The following is an 18,000-nucleotide window of genomic DNA, read 5'->3' as shown; positions in this document are numbered from 1 at the left end:
TGGGAAGATACTTACAGATCCTGCCACTTGAGAGGCACTCTTGAATTCGTCAATATCTTCCATAAGTGTTTCAACCCCAGGTACTTGAGCTGTTCCAAAGAGGTAGAAGAAACATAAATCACACTAAATAATTGTTAGTCACTTTGAAAATGAAATACGTATAAATTAACTGCTGGGAAGGCACATGTAGCTACCATACAAGTACTACTTTTCAGTTAACACTTCATTGGATTTTAATTTATGGCTAATTTTAATTTATAAGCTTAATAAAATAAGAAACAGTATCTCTAACATGAACAGAGTGACAAGCAAGCTTCCTTCCACTGCCAGATGTTTTGTAGGTTATTATTTTTCTATTAAAACTAAAAACTGTTTGTCCTTTGCACAATGGAGTAGCGGATCTTCAGTTTTAATAAAATCTATTAAAACAAATGTAATTAATTCAGTTAAACAAGTTAGGATATAGTTAAAATGTTTGAAATAAGAAGTTTCAGTCATTTTAGGCAATGTTTAAAAGCCATGCAGGCTATAATTTTTACCCATACTGTCACATTTGTTAAACAACAAAATTTGCTGAGCAATCTAGAATGTTTCTTTGTCACATATGTAATGACTTAAAAGACAGTTTATTTAGCTAGAATCCTAGAATATCCTGAGTTGGAAGGAACCCACAAGGATCATCGAGTCCAACTCCGGCTCCACACAGGACCACACAAAAACCAGACCATGTGTCTGAGAGCATTGTCCAAATGCTTCTTGAACTTTGGCAGGTTCGGTGCCATAACGACTGCCCCAGGGAGCCTGTTCCAGTGCCCCAGCTCCCTCTTGGTAAAGAACCTTTTCCTAATATCCAGCCTGAACCTCCCCTACCTATGTCAGAGAAAGCAATATCCAAGTAACATGCTATGCAGTTTCACTGTTTGCTTGTCAGTCCACTAGGCAATTTGATGCTGTTCATAAACCATCTAAAAACCAAGATGCCCTGATCTTTTCTAAGTTCTGCTGTTATTCAGAGGACACTTAGTAAGGATGTTCTTCTGTTTCCAAAGTGCCCTATTATTATAAAAACTGAACTGTACTGAAATACAGCAACTGTTGTTACCACATTCATTGCAAATGCAAATGAAAGTGGAGGAAGAAGAGGTGATAATGATGCAGTGTTGACAAGTGGTCAGAGAACTGTTCAGGATTTTAGAGATGATGCTACATTTTTGCCACTGCTGTGTCTGGTTCACAACTGTAATTCCCAAATACTTTCATCCTTTTTAATTTTTTACCCTAGTCATGCAGTTCATTCTGGAATAGAACTGTACGTGTTAATTACAATCCTATTTCTATTGAACATCCCCAATTTCAAACTTTTCCCCCACATCCAAATGCCTGTTTTGAACTTTAAACTTTATTGTCACTTTAAAGGAAAGATGAACTTTGAAGCTACATATCCTAGTATTTTTACATGTATCAGGTAGAAATGGGAGCTGGTTAACTACAAACAATATAAACCAGTGACTCTTGTTTGATAGGGAATTAAGTATGATGTGAAATTTGCTTAGCAAAATTTATTTAGCAAACTAAATATTATGTATCACAGCATAATCTGTAGATCTAATAACAGAATAGAATAGGAAATATCACATGCATACCATGGCATAGCACAATATAACCCATCAGTTTCAGTCCAAATATATTGTTCGAGGAAGAGCCACAAAACAAACAAGTCTTTGCCCACACCTCAGAAATACGTAGTGTTGCATACTGCACTGAAGAGTAGCTCAGGTTGCAAACAGCTTTTTTCAGATATGCTGGGCAGTTTTAAAAGTTTAAAGGTTTATACTTTACATTCACCCAACATTCAGAGTTTACTCCCTAATGAGGTATTGTATTTTAAACCTTCTACAAGAATGCACTGACTGCAAAGATCTTATTTGCAATTTCTTTTCTGCCTCACATCATGGCTCTCACTCAAAGGGCACTGTACTTGCCAGCAAAAGAGACTGAAACAAGTGAAACAAGATCCTACAGTACTTATAGGCAACTGGGGTTAAATGAACACATGCTTTTACTGATACTATCTCTTTATATCTAAGTTCAAAAAAATACACATGTATATGACCTGTACACTCCCCCCACACTGAGAAGAATACAGAGCCTGACAGACACAAACTTTTACTGGATCAGTCCTGTTGCAGTGTCTGTCTTTTGAAACCTCAGCCCTATCTGTACAGAACAAGAGGAGGACTTGCTGGAGGACTGATCCATGAGACTGGACTGATACTGTTATCTACACGGGAAGTTTACAGTGCAGTCACAGAAGTTGCTTCTACTAATCAAAATCAGGAACCTAGCTATTAAATTCTTCCCTTAGTTATTTCCTGTGAAATGGTCCAATGGGAAAGAGAAACAGTTTTGATGGGTATCATTACACAGTAAAAAGAAACTGCAGTGTTAGAGCATCTTGTGCTGTCCGATCTCAAGACCCGATTCCTGTCTCTCATTTTTACTGCTTAGATCAGACACAACTCTGCACAATTCAGCAGGATTGCACTAGAGGGAAATCAGTGCAGTGGTTAATTAGAGTCAGGTCCAGATTGTCTGTTGAGTCAGTATTGTGCCTGGTGCTGCAGATGATCTTCTTACATAGTCTATTGCATTGACTTTATTAGGTGGAATTGCTTTAGTAAGGCTTATTTATAAGGGCTGTTAGATCAGATGTGCAGCCAATTACTTCTGAACCTGGTTCATCTGAAATCCACAAGAGAGATGCTCCAGATCGAACAGCTTAACAATTTCTCACTAACCCAGAAAGAGATCATTAAAGAAAACTGCCTCAACTTTGCTGTGCATTAGCACCTTGCTTGCATAATCCTGAAAGAATGGTTTACATCAGCACTTTGCAATTTATAGTTTTCTCTCAGTGAGGTCATTGGTATTGATAAGCAAGAGTAGAAAATAAACTCTGATAAACCTGGGAACCAAAACCTGTTAATTATTTTTTTATGATATAATACATTCTAAGAGGACATAACTAAAATTTAAAGTGCAACTTGATGCTTTGGTTATTTAGGGTTTTCTAACAGTATCTTTAAAAGTCTCTTTTATCATCTTCTTCACATACATAATATTTATTGGAAATAAATATTAAATACACAGAAAACAAGTAGTGTGCTGCATTTATAGGAAAGATGGATAGAATGGGCAGCTGCCTGAGTTTTGCACCTGCTTGTATCCTGTGCCTACTTGTAAAACACAGATGTGTTTTTGTTTGTTTTAATCAAAAGTTATTACTAGCCAACATCTTTGGAAAAAATATTCTTTGAAAGGCTGAACATTTCTGAGAGAGCCTCTTGACAGAAATTTGGTAGTACCTTACTGTTGACCTCAGTCTTTCTGCCCTAGAAGCTGTGCTATTTTCTAGCTATATAGCTAATGGGTTCATGTATATTCACAGACGTGAAACAGACGTGGTTATAATAACACGAATCTTGTTGCCTCATCTATCTTTTTTTTAGGGAAAATGTTCTCCCTCTTTACTATTGCCATACTGACTACAGAGTATCCAGAGACATATTAAGTGGCCCAAGTTATATGGCTATAGCACTACCATGGTCCGCACTATGCAACCATGAAATATTCATTTTCATTGTTAGATAGCATCCAGCATCTTCTGACAGTTTCACCTTCCTTCATCCTGGTGCCTTCGCCACCTAGCAACAGGCTACGATTTTACTGACTTTCTGCTCCCAGTAAACATAAATAAGCCTACAGTTTCAGGGAGTGATGGCAGATTAGGTATATTTCTGCTACAAGAACAAGGGTACACAGGAAGAGAAGAGGATGGCAGAGACCTGTTCAAAACTAATTGTTTCATATTCAATTCTGCATATCCCATAATCTATCCCAAACAAGCCAGCACCGTTTCCCTTTCTTGGGATTACTCTCATAACATAAGAATTTTGCTTTCCTCTCAAAGGGCTTCAGTGCAGTCACCAATCTGACTCTTTCTTGCTGGTAATATTCATCAAACTTGTAAGAACATGATATTTTGAGATTTTTAGTCCCCTTATATATATATACATATATATATATTATATATAAAGTGATCTATGACAGAGGACAGGAAAAACAAATGGCATAACTGCATTAAGCCTTTAATCTTTAAAGACACGCTAGTTACTAATGTTGACATATGTTGCTTTAGAAATGTGGTAAATGAACAAAAGGTCAGGTTGATGTCTTACCTAATAGCATTAAATAGCAGACATTTAGTAGGACAATTAAAAATAATAAAAAAAACTTAGTTATGATTTGTTTTGCATTAATTAATCAACATGGCTAACATGTCTGCAGCTACTGAAGACTAAACTGTAAATCAAATCTTCCAGTTAATGGACTCAGCTGGTTCTGCCCAGAAGTATGGGAATTGACTGAAAGATTTATCTTTGCAGAATCTCTGTCCAAACATCTATTCCCTTCTGTCTCCATTTCCAGTGACAAGATAAAGTTAATCTTCATCAACTTAATCTTTTATAAGAAAGCAGGGCATTCTCTGGCAAGATAGCCCTTAGGAAGTGCTTTTTTCCATTAGATTTCAGGTGTTCTGTTCAACAACCAGAGCAGAAACTGAAACAGGGCTGTGTCCTGACTGCAAATTACCACAACATGTACTTATGTTGATATAAGGAGAAAAATTGTTCTTCAGAGTTTTTGTATAAACTCCTTTATATTGAATTTTTAATTGTCAGTGGTGCTCAGAGAGACCAGAGAAGCATTTCTGATACTTAGTTTAAAAGCGGAGGAGAAATTATTTATTTTTCCTTTATATTATTTGAATCCTGTGGCTGCATTTGTACTATTAAATTAAATATTCCAAAGACCATTCTTCATCATAGAGGCCAGATGGCAAGGAACAGCCCATGTTTATGTTATTAAGCTATGCTACATCCAAAATACTGTGCTAACATACAAAGTGTCTGCTAAGGATGAGTACTGACCCCAAATATGCCTTGTTTTGTGGTGCTAATTGGCCACAGCCAAGAACATGTCATGGACTCTTCTAACAGATTTAAATGTAAATGATTGAGTTTATGTGCCCAAGAACACCCTCTGGAAATGTTTAATCTTCTTTTACAGACATAAAATTTGCTCTTAAATTCAAGATAGTGGGGTGTTTTTTTTTGATGGGCACCAAATATTTATATAACTTACCATCAGAGTCTGACATTGCTGGCTCAGATGTTTGAGATACCATGGAGACATCTTCTGGCCTTTCTGCCATACTATCTCCTTGCAATCTAAATTGTGGAAAAACAGAACAAAAACATATGCAAACACATTCCATAGATAAGACACATAAGAATGTTAACTGACTACATATCTCTAAACACCACTGACCTAATTAAAAGAGTGGCTTTGCTGAGAAGTCAGCATCCACGGTCCAATGATATCATTCCAGATTGTTTAATAACCAAAATGGGCCTCTACAAAACAGTCAACTAAATCCTACCTTGTGTATTTATACATGACTCATTTTAACAACAGTAGATTTTCAGTGGTATCACATGTATATGAAACTCTGCAAGCATCCTTCACTACATTCAAAAATATTTTAACTGGACAGGATTGTACTGAGTGTCTGTGTCGATGAGTTGGCAGCAGGGTGGCTGCAGGGTTGGCCTCAGTGAGAAGACACCAGGGGCTGCTCCGTGCAGGACACAGATGGTTCTAGCTGGCTCCAGTGGACCCACCACAGGACAAAGCTAAGCCTGAAAGCCAAGACAGTGGCACCTCTGAGAAAATGCATTTAAGAAAGCGGAAGATATGCAAGACAGGTAGAGGAGGAGGGAAGGAGTGGGAAAGAGCAGCAGGAACATCAAAGTTAGAGAAGGAGGTGCTCCATACACTGGAGCAGATATTTCCCCACAGCTTGGTGAGAAGACCATGCCAGAGCCAGCATCCATTGCAGACCTTGGAGGACCTACATGGGAGCAGGTGGATATTTCCTGAAGGAATCATGGACCATGGAGAGCCACAGTGAAGCAGCACAGAGGAACAGTTACAGATTGACCACAACCCCCATTTCCCCTGCACTGCTGGTGGATGGGAGTAGAGGAGTCTGGAATGAAGAAGTGAAGTTGAACCTGGGAAAAGGGGGAGGAAAGGGGTGATTGTAATATTAGTACTCTTGTTTCTCTTTAGCTGAGTCCATTTCAGTTGGCAATAAATTCAATTAATTTTCCCCAGGTTAAGTTTGTTTTGCCCATGACAGTAACTGGTAAGCAATCTCCTTGTCTTAATCTCAGCTCACAAGCTTTTTCACGAGAATGTCTGCCTCTTTCCTGCTGAAGACAATGAGTGAACAAGCAGCTGAGTGGGATTTTGGCTCTTAGCCAAAGTTAACCCACTACATGTAAATACACACAAGAGTATTTCCTCCCTTTTAAAAGAAAAATCCAGTCTTTATTGAAGGTATCATCTTCATGCTTTCCTCCTCCATTGGCTGACTGCAGTGCCTTGGCAGTAATTTACAAAAATATGCCTTGTATCTGTTGTTTTTCAAATGAGTATCCCAAGAGTCCCACCATCCTTCTTCAGGTTTCTATGAATCCTGAATACAGATTTTACTCTGAAGAGATGGTCTGTAGCGCTTAACACAATATAACTGCCATTTACATAAAATTTATTTTAAGTTGAATTTATTCAGACATGAAAAGAATAAGAAAAATGCAAGCCAATTTTGCAGAGCCCAGGAATTATAAGAATGCACTGAAGTAAAACCTTGGGGAAAGAAATAACTCATCTCTTAAAAGAAGTTCCTTTCACTCTGTATTCTCACTCTCTGCATCTGCTTTACATGAGTCTTTGAATTAACCTTTGAAACCAAGCAGAATCTCCATATTTGCCCTATCTGAATTTCACATTTTATGACTTGCACATTTATCTAACATATCTTCTAAATTTTTTTTCTCCCCAATAATTAATTTATTTCCTTTTAGGACAGAAAGCTCAGTATAAATTCATAATGACTCTTACCATAGAATTCAAAACTTCTTAAGGCAACAAAAAGGTAAAACTTAGAAGTTGTAAACACAATTTTGAAAATGAATTCTATGAAAACTATTCTATGAATATTTCTATATAATATTTATGAATTCTTCTGGTTTGTAATGCTCTACTTGCCAATTCTTTAAAAATCCAACTTATAAAGCAGGCTCTTCTAAAGACAACAGTAAAACAGAAACAAGTAGGTATGCACTATTACCATAAAGATATTCAAACAGGGAGAAAAACTCCAAATGAAATAACCATGTAAGGGAGGAAGACCTCAAAAATCACATCATTTGCATTTGCATTAAAACTGACCTGTCCTCCTGCATTACATACAGCCACATATATACTGCAAGCATATATTCAAGTGTATAAGGATATATATGGAATCATAGGAAACAGAAGCAATGCACACTTGCCCGCAACAATTCTGATAATTTATCTGTGCTAAATTAAAAGGAAAATTAATCCAACCTTCTCTGCTTATATTGCACTCCTAAAAAAATATCTCTAGAAGTAGGTAGGAGCTGCTTCTTTTATCCCTTTAGAATTCTACAGATTTTGTAACTCATTCCCATTATGAGATTTCATAAATCCACCCCCCCCCCCCCAAGAAACCAGACATGAACGATTTAAATGATTCTCATTTTATTCATGAAATTACATACAATTAAGTGGATCCTTTGCCTCATGACAACTTTGAAAAACTCAGATCACCTTCCTTTTACTTTCTAAAATCCAATAGTAAGTTCTTTTAATAGTGTAATACATGCTACTTAGTTATGCCAAAAGCATTACACATGGAGCTACCTACATAATTTGAATTCTGGCTATAAAGAAGTAGACACTGGAAAGGGTCCCTGTGGGAGGAAGATTTGATCTCTGCAATATGCAAATCTTTGAAATGATATCTAATTTCTCTAACACAGTTCACTATTCACACTAATATGCTCACTCAGATATATTTCCCAGTGATCTTGTTTTCTAATCCAACTGATTTTACTTAAGCAGAATATATGGTGAAACATATCACTACTATCTGAAAGCTAGTCCTTCTCAGAACTTGTATTTGACAAGAAATAAAAGCTGACAGTATCCAAAGTCCAGATGAGTTTATTGTTGCTCCTTATTGTAATCAGCTGCATGGCATGTCATTATACTTCCCCATTCTTTTTATGTGACAGAATTTGTGGTCTTGTTTTCATATCTCTCTGATACCCATCAATATCCAATGTACATGAGACATTAAAAGTACAGCTTCTTGACATTATGGTAATTGCTGCTTTAGAAAGATGTGAGATGACTAGTTAGATTGATGATCCCACTTAGAAGCTGAAAAGAAAGAGACAAGATGACACAACAAAACAATTCCTTATTTGAATCCAAAATCTATCTAACAGCATTCTAAAATTACTAATTATAATATAATTACTAATTATAATTAAAATTACTAATTATAATTATAATTAAGTATGGGATTAGTGGAGATGGAAGGAGAGGATAATACTAGAGAAGCTGTGATTTCTCCGCTTGTACCTTCCCTAAAACTATGCAGTAGTCCTCAATCAGCTGCAGTTTCCAGACAATAGGGCATTGGAACTAAACTATCATTTGGCGAGAAAACTAAGAGAAAACAGTCAAGGAAGCTGAATTTTTTTTTTCCTCCATGACTTAAAGTTGGCGTGCATTTTAAAATTTGAAGTTTGTGCATTTATGCCTAAGAAAACTGCTTTTTAACAGGTAAAACAAAGTCTCTCTTGAAGAGCAGCTATAGGTATGTCTATATTTGAGTGTGCACATACAGATAGATGCAAGATGAATTCCTCTAGTGCACTAAATTGCTAATGTCAGCATATACTATGATTGTCCTCTATATCGACACTGTTGTCATGTGATATTCTTAAAATTAGTAGTAAAAGAAACCAAAGTAAACTTCTTGTTTTGGCAGGATGCTACAACACAAAAATATTCACCAGTAATCACCATTCTTGCAATATTAACGGATGAGAAAAAAGAAAATTACTTCCAAGATCAGATTCATAGAAATAATTGAAACCACTTAACAACAAGCATAGGTACTTTCTGACATCAGGGTATAATAAGAAGGAATAAAAAATCCTGAACACAAAATAGAAATGTTTCTGATACATGAATATTGAGATATATGCTCTTTAATATTTGCTGTTTTGTGTAAACTACCAATTAAAAATATGTACATTATAAATTGCCTTGTGCTAGTTTATGGTAGAGGTTGTCCTCTGGGAACTTTCCTGTGTTAAATTGAATACTAAACAGTATTCACCCTCAAAGGAGGGTGGTGGCTTGATCACAGTCAGAAGAATTGAGGTTATATTTATATTAATACTATTCTGACAAACTGAGGTGCCAAAAAGAGAGAGAAAGAAGAAGAAGTAGAAGAAGAACAAGAAAAGAAAATGAAACAAAAGCAGGGTGAGCATTTTTGGACAAGCTCTTATATAATACCCAAACAAACAACTACAGGCAAGCATTTTGAAATCACGCTGTACATGCTGGCCTTCAGATTCTGGTAAATGATTATGGGACTTTTTCTGTTTTAAAATACCAAACTAGAGATGAACTAATCGGCTCCAATTCTGATGTTCCCTAGAGGTGAACAACAGAAACTCTGAAATTCCACTTCAGAAGAAATCCTGAAAACCTGCTATTTCTAGACAATACAAATGTTTCTTCTGGCTTTTTTAGTAATAAAGAAAAGTTCCTTGAGGGGTTCTAAGACAGTAAAGGGCACTCTCCAAGGAGGAAGTGAGAAAGTATATGCCTGAGAACTGCAGCTCTAGCCATTCTCTCTGTTCTGCCCTGTGTCAGCTAAATTTTGTTGAACCTGGATAATTTCTGTAAAATATTCTGGTTTCTATGAATCATTATTTCCTAACGAACACACATTTCATTGGAAAATTCCTGATCTGTTTTGCTGAGGCTTCAGCTGACAATGTTTAGAAAAACATTGTGAGAAGTAGGGGAAAGTTCAGCAAAAAATCTTACAGCAAAAAGAACAGCAAAGTTGTTTTCACATTCACCCAAGATCAGTGTACATTTTTAAGGCTACAATCACAAAGAAAAGTTTTCAGTTCTGAAAAAAACAGATGTAGTGTCACATTTGCATTGGACTCTAAACTAAGGAGATTTTGTTTTGTTGAATCATTAATTTTCCTTAAATTACTTCAAAAAGATAGGATAACTATCTTGTTGAAAAAAAAATAATCCTAATACTTCAGCATTTTAAGTTAATTTTTGTTAGGAAGTAGTTATTAATTTGGCTCAATAAATAAATAAATAAATACACATTTTGTAAGATTAAAGAATATCCCAAACTTATTCACAGAAGGAAGATGATGGTTTTTTTTGGTAACCAAAGCAAATCTCAGTCAAGCTGAGGACTTTTTGGTTTTTATTTTCTTCAGATCATCTACTTCCTTTCTGTAATTTTAAACACCACATTTTCATCTGACATCTCTCTTTGATAACACCGTAATACTGAATTATAATTTCCATAAAGCAAATATATATTCATAACTGCAGGGACATTAATAGCAACAGTGATCAGACAAGCAAAGTCTTGAAAGCCCTCGCATGCTTTTAGGTTACATCAAATGTTTTCTCGCACCTTTCCCTAGCAACCTCAACACCACACCAGTAACAATACTTCATAATCATCTGTCCTGACTTGCCTATAATATAGTTAGCTTTTTTCATTCTTTGTTCCCAAACATACTGATCCAAATTCTGATCTCATGTACCCTGACTTACTGTCTCTACAAGTTCCGCACTCAGTTATACTGGTGTAAAATCCAATGCTTCACCAGCACCTAAATATAATGCCAGGAATTTCTGACCAATTCCATTTGTTCTACTAATGTATTTTACAAAAATAAAAATGTTAAAACTGTGCCAGCAAAATTCTTAGTTTATCAACAGGTAATGATTAAAAAAATAATAATAAATGCCAGTTCTCCAGTATAGACTGTACCAGTTAATATAATGACAATATTCTATTAAATAAATATTATTAAGCAATATACAGGCAAAGTACTCTTCTGCTAGTAAAACTCTCCATTAGTTTTAACTACATACTCTAGCTTCCTAATGAAGATTAGGTTTTGAAAGAAGTTAATACAAATTTCAAGTCAAGAGACTATGGAAGAAAAATGTCCCAGATCTATGGGGGAAATAACAGAGGATTGTGAATTCAGTGAGTAATGAGAGTGGCTGGCACTTCTCAAGCTTCAAATAACAATGGGAAAGCTCTGCAACATGTCACCTTGTTGTATTAAAAAATCAGTGTCATAGCTTCTGTTTTCAGCATAGACCAAAATACAGGAAGCATCAGCCTTGAAGAGAAATGAATCATGAGGACTATTGGATTATCCTGCAGAACATTTTCCAGGAAAGCAGACATTTCCAAAATTAAGTTCTAAGAGCACATGAATAAATACAGGTATTTAGCAAAATTTCTGAATAAAATGTAGGAAAATAAACTTAGTAACAAATTCAGCATGTTCTCCAACTGAGATTTGTAATTCCTTTAAATGCATTTTAAATGGGTGGTGTAAAGCTCACAGGCAGGAGTCTGTTGTTACTACCACCAGTTCTGGTTTTTGTCAGATATATAGCATTCAGATTTTTTGATCTAAGGTACCTAAAGCCTTTAGCCTTACATAAAATAACTCAATTTCCATTGATACTAAAAGGATCAAAATCTGTTTCTTACTTTTGCACTCAAGGACACTATTTCTTAGTGGTTGCACACTGAAACACAGCAAATTATTTGCAAATCTGTAGAAGCTGCAGTTAAAAATGGATTCTGGTTGTAGTCCATTCTCTTTCTGCAAATTAAAAGCATTATTTTCCAGTCACTCTTCAAAGATTTCTGTGGAAAGTTGCCATATCAATACATAATTCATATCCATAATATTTTCAGCTGGTAAAACTAGAATATTCACTTGCTGAGCAAATTTATACATTGATACAGCCTGCAAAATAATCTTTTCTGTGTGCTGTTTGCCTTTTCAAAATGCCTGAATGCAGGTCTTTGTGCATTTAAATAAGTACACTCTGCAGCTATTTCTGAAGAGAACCCAAAGTGGAAATATATTTCCCAGAGTAAGGAATCCATAAAGAGACTGAATTATCTAATCCTTTTACAAGATGGGGAATTAAGCCATTCTTACGGCAATCTTTTATCTGCTGCTGGCTTCAAACCATTATCTCACAGGAGAAAAATTACAGTCTTTGTCAGTCCTTTCAGACTTAACACTCTTTCTTCCCCTGTGAACCATTTTTTCCAGGACTTGTGAAAGAGTTGTATGTGTGTGCGTGTGCATGTGTGTCTTTAAGAGCTATATTAAACTGTTATCCAGAGCCTCAAATTATGACCAACAAGCTTCCCTAAGCTCATGAGCTGCTGGTTTCCTCCCTATATTCTCATCCAGAAGCAACTGCTATCGCTGATATACATCACAGTGTAGAACCAAACAGAAAGAATCTATAACCATCACAATAAACAATTAGCTTGCAAGGCACACATCAAAGAGGGTGAGGGAAAAGGAGGGAAAGCCTTGGGCTTTTTAAGTTATTGCAGCGGGGCTAAGTGTGTTTTGTCAGTGAAAAGAAAAAGAGTTCTACAAATGAAGGACAGGACGATATGGATGTCACCCTCTATTAACAGACAGTACAACAATTTTCAGAACTAGACAAACAGAAAGTAATCTTAATTTCATTTTCAAATATGCTCCTACTGCTTACACTACTGCAGATCAAGACTAGTACGTTCAAAAGAACTAAAAAGTCCTTTAAGTCTACTTTCCTTAGGATTATTTAACAGCATTTTTAAAAATGTTTACAAGTTTACCAACCCTGTCATTCCAGTTCTATCTTTCACAAGCAGCCTGATATTAAGAAAAAAAAAAAAGTTAATATAACTACAGCTGATCAATAGTTCTTAGAAAAGATGTGACACATCATTAATTCACAGAATCTTATACTGTATTTTGCCTACAGAACCAAAACCAGATACTATTCCCTGTCAGTGAAGTTACAGTTACAGTAGGGCTATCTTCGGGTTAACCCCTTGCACTAAATGCCACATTGACAAAAGAAATTCTATCATAGGAACAATGCATTAGTATGTATGTACAAGATGTAATTTCCACGTAAATCTTATGCACTTACTATATGAGTTTCAAGTATACCAATCTGTTTTCACAAACGTGCAAACACTTATCTTTCTTCAGACAGAATTTTTCCATTTCCCTTGTACAGACTGACAGTTATGTATGTCAAAAACAAGTCTACCATACACATGCAGCCTTTAAGGAAATAAAAGAGCTGTTAAATAAAAATCAGCTGTTAAATCAGTCATCTCTGAAAACACTATGTCATGCAAGGACACTGATATCCACTGTTCCTTTTAAAGAGATATATGCTTCATCTGAAAATAGTAGTTTCTTCACAGCTTACATAATTCTTGATAACAGATGGTATTTTAATTATCACAGTATTTGAGAACTTCAGGTAGGTTCGAAATTATTGCTTGGTGGATTTGCCCAGTGGGAAAAAAAAAGAGGGAGGAAAAAAAGTCTGTTTCACCCAGGATTTCTGTCTGAGCACTTGATATAAATCTCCTGTCTTGTTCCTTTCTCACAGTAAGGATTTTGAAAATAGTGAGACCTTGGTCATTCTTTTAAAACACAAATTCATTCAGAGTTTGCCATGAAACTAATTAAGATTTGTGATTAAAAGTGATAATATCTTGTGCATTTTAGAGGTAAATCTTAGATCTAAGAACTCAAAAAAAAAACATAATCATTTGAAATGAAACAGAAATTCTCAATTTTGCATATAGTAAGATGTTCAAAAGAAACACCAGCCAGTGAAAGAATAGGCAATGCTTACACAGAAGACAAATGAGTGTGTTACCCTGAAAATTTAACACATTGACCTACTAACTCTCAAAATTCCATTTTTGCTGTTTGTCTCTGATTAACCACCAGGACCAGCAAAAACTTCTCCTAGGTTCTTTTGCTCTTCAGTGTTTTTCTATTTTGGCAGAAGAACAAATAAGATGGTATACCATGTGGTATATATACCAATATATATTGGTATACCATTCCAGAAAAGGAGAGATGAAGTGGCTTATTTTAGCTGTATTTAACACTTTCAAAATCAAGTAGAGATAAAGAGGAGACGATTGTGTTGTTTGCTTGGTTTTTTTTACACATCAAGCCTGAGGAAACTGATCACTGCCCAGATTCAACTCAGCAAAAAAGATAAACTCTTGTGACTAATTTTTTTGACTATTTTTTCAGCACATTTTCATTTTTCACAATCTTTTTAGTTTTACTATTTTTTTCTACGTAGCAAAAGGAAATATATGTTTTTCTCCATAATTCTCCAAAATCAAAGGAAATTTTGAAAAGTTATAAAGCACTATTAGACATAGTTTCATTCATTTATTTTAGAATAATAGAATATCCTAGTTGGAAGGGACCTACAAGGATCATCGAGTCCAACTCATGGGTCCTCAGAGGACCGCCCAGAAAAAAAAAAAAAATCAGACCATGTGCCTGAGAGCATTTTCCAAAAGCTTCTTGAACTTTGGCAGGCTCAGTGCCATGACCACGGCCCTGGGGAGCCTGTTCCAGTGCCTGACCACCCGCTTAGTGAAGAACCTTTTCCTGATATCCAGTCTGATTTTCGACTCTTAAAAGGGAAAAGATGCAAATAAAACACTAAAACTGTTTGGAAAACATAGGACAAGGTCTGTGAAGCTAGCACAAACAATCATGAGGAAAATTCATCTCTTTCAAACAGGAGGTCCAATAAAATTAAGGTTACAAAAAAGAAAATAAAGGGGAAACGACTGAAAAATGGTAACACAAGTCATCTGGAATGTTTTGCACTTCCTCTTCTTTAAGAATTGCCACTTAGAAACAGTACACAGACAGAAAGCCAACATGAAATGCAAGACAGGAAAGAAAAAATTATGTATACATAATCAAAAGTTTTGGTAACATTTGAAGACAAACTTCTTAACAGTCCATCCATGAATTCCAATCAGAGAATTTTCCTCACAAAATGACATCTGTACCAAACCCTTTAATTTGGAAACACTTTTTTTCCCCTAAAAACTTTGAAGTCATTTGTTCTCAAATTTTAAGAATGTTAACAAAGGAGAATGTTTCTGCCAGAAAGACTGAGTCACTCAGCTGGCTTTACCTCTTAAGCAGACATACAAAAACCACTCTTTATGCACATACGTGAACAAAACCACACTTATACCTCTATTACATTAAGGTAATAGAGCTATACAATGGGTTATAAGGAGGATATGAGAGGTTACTCTTTCTGTCACATTTGTATATTGTTGATTAAATATAAATACAAATTGTATGACAAGATATCTTCATGTTTCCTATGTTTTTGTTTCATGACTATACAAAAATTAGCTGTTTCCTTTAAAGGTTTATTTTTCAAACATGTTTGCACATAGAAAAAGAATAAAAACTTTTATAAAATTCACAAACAAGCAAAATTCAAATTCTAGGGGGTTCTTTGTTATATTTCTATGTAAAAGCCTACACTCTAGACAAATTAACCCCCTAAAATTCACCATGGAGAATAATGCTAGCAGGGAAAAAGGGGTCATAATGATTCAAAATCAAGAAGTCAATAAAAAAAATGAAGCTTGTAAAATGGAACCTAGTGGGAAACATAATAGAATATTCAGTTGCAAATCATTTGGATGGTCTGTACCTTCTGTTCTGAAAAAGTATTCTTTATACATTTACATAGACCTTTGGGAAGCAGCAAAGAAAGCTATGAAAAAAGAAGGAATCAAAACTGTGCCAGGTCTAAAGAGAAAATGAAATGTTTAGGTTTTCCAAATACACATTATCATATTACATCATGATTTTGATATCAGAAATTACAATTTATTCTCCTCAAATCCCAATGTCTAGTTATGGGATCCACCTTTTCTAGGTTATTCTCCATAAAACATTAAATTAGGAAGTAAAGTCTATAAAGAAAAGGGGGGATTTAAAGACATCCTTTAAAGTCACACACACAGGGCTTTACTCCCAATTCTGTTAGAAGCAGATATTTCATACTCCCAGTAATCAAGTCCTATTCTATCTAATTCCATCACCTCTTGGTTTATGTTAACACTGCAGTTAAAGGGATGAGTCTAGTTATGTAAATATATCTGAATCACCTTTAAAACAGCATCTGCATATGTTGTCAACTGTATAGTTTTGACAAGACACATAGCAGCTAAGGAATTTTTGCATGAGCAGAAATCTTCCTTTCAGTGTAGGCATGGCTTTTACCATCTCACCAAGACACCAGGTAACGTTACGTATTCTCAGTGTTTTCCAGTATTTCCTTTTTTTTTTTTTTTTTTTTTTTTTTTTTTGAGTGTAACACACCAAAATGGCTCAGCCTGGAAGAGAAGACCTTCCAGACACTGTGAGAAGACACTCACACTTGAACAGCAGTTCACTGAAAGGGCAGAAGTATCTACAGGAGGGATAGAGAGCTGCCCAGAGAGGTTGTGGAGTCTCCTTCTCCGAAAATATTCAAAACCCGCCTAAATGCCGTCCTGTGCAACATGCTCTAGGTGATCCTGCTTGGCAGGGGGGTTGACTAGATGATCTTCAGATGTCCCTTCCAACCTTGGCTGTTCTGTGATTCTGTGGATTGCTTGGTCTAATTTGGCAGAATATAAACCTGGATCACTTGGTAAAAAACACACCAGCAGCAAACTCTGCATCCTCCCTTTTTCCAGGATCTATTACATCTGTATGGGGTGTCAGAGGTTGCCCCTCTTCTTTATCTCACTTCATCAGACTCTATCCCAATGCTGCATGGTGCAGTACCCGTTCCATGGTAGTTTCCCATCCTCAGCCATGGAATTAGTCTGGGGTTACATACCCGGACAAGATAGGAGAACTCATCCCATTTCAAAAGACAAGTCAGCCACCCCAATGGTTTCTGTGCAGTGAATACAATGACAATGAGAGCAGACTAAACATAAACAATAAAAAGGAGATCTAATGCACAGCTGAAGTTGAAGAAGTAGGCTTCCTCCCTTCCCTTGAGGAAGCCATCCAAGAGCCCTTCTTTCTAAATGCAGCCGTTTGTTAGTAGTTATGATCTTCCTCACAGAGGCATCTGCTTTCATTAATTTCTCTCTTTGTTGTCTGAAGTTTCAGTAGCATTGTCTGTAGACAGTACATACAGTAACATGGCTTGTTTAACGGCAGTTTCTTCTCTAATTACAGTCATCAGTTTTTCTGCTTTTGCTAGTTAAATAAGATCCACTTGTCAAGTTCCAGACATTATTTTCTGCACAGCTCATTATCAAATTTTCCCCCAAATGCTTCTTAAAGACCTCAGGTCTCATTAGTATTGTTACAGCTTTGTTATACTCCAATAACTCTGATGATCTTTAGGACAAGAGGTAATGTCCTCAAGTTGCACCAGGGGAGGTTCAGGTTGGATATTAGGAGAAATTTCTTCTCAGAAAGAGTGGTTAGGCATTAGACCAGGTTGCCCAGGGAGGTGGTGGAGTCACCGTTCCTGGGGATGTTTAAGGAAAGGTTGGATATGATACACAGGGACATGGTTTAGTGGGTAATATTGGTGGATGGGGGACAGTTGGACCAGATGATCTTGGACATCTTTTCCAAACTTAATGATTCTATAAAGCATCTCCCTACACTCTTACTGCGTAGCAATCTAAAATGTCTAACATTAACACCAGACAAATCCTTGACCAAACAATTTATTTGCTAGAGATATATCATGAGCAGTTCAGACAATTGTTGTATTCTCCAATTTTATTCTGCAATTTATGACAAATTTATGGAACTTAAATGGCTTTGGCAGATTCATTTTTTTCCCTAGCTGGTTCCT

General features: G+C 35.9%; 1 protein-coding gene across 8 annotated transcripts in view; it reads right to left on the bottom strand.

The window, feature by feature from the left end:
• Positions 1 to 18,000, bottom strand: part of LOC308188926 (uncharacterized protein C8orf34 homolog) — a 237,369-nt gene that overhangs the window by 98,885 nt on the left and 120,484 nt on the right. For all 8 annotated transcript variants that reach the window (XR_013945877.1, XM_080578468.1, XM_080578464.1 and 5 more), the window contains 2 exons: positions 5,206 to 5,291; positions 16 to 89 (listed from right to left, as the gene is read on the bottom strand). Coding sequence is in view for 7 of the 8 variants with exons in the window: in XM_080578468.1 (XP_080434594.1) it covers positions 16 to 89; positions 5,206 to 5,291 (160 nt within the window). In the remaining variant the exon portion in view is untranslated. The remainder of the gene's footprint in view (positions 1 to 15; positions 90 to 5,205; positions 5,292 to 18,000) is intronic.

Source organism: Anser brachyrhynchus (genome assembly GCF_964034855.1).
Source record: "Anser brachyrhynchus genome assembly, chromosome: 2".
NCBI classification, from domain to species: Eukaryota; Metazoa; Chordata; class Aves; order Anseriformes; family Anatidae; genus Anser; species Anser brachyrhynchus.
The sequence above is the reverse complement of the archived record's forward strand: the minus strand, read 5'-3'. Positions and strand labels throughout refer to the sequence as shown.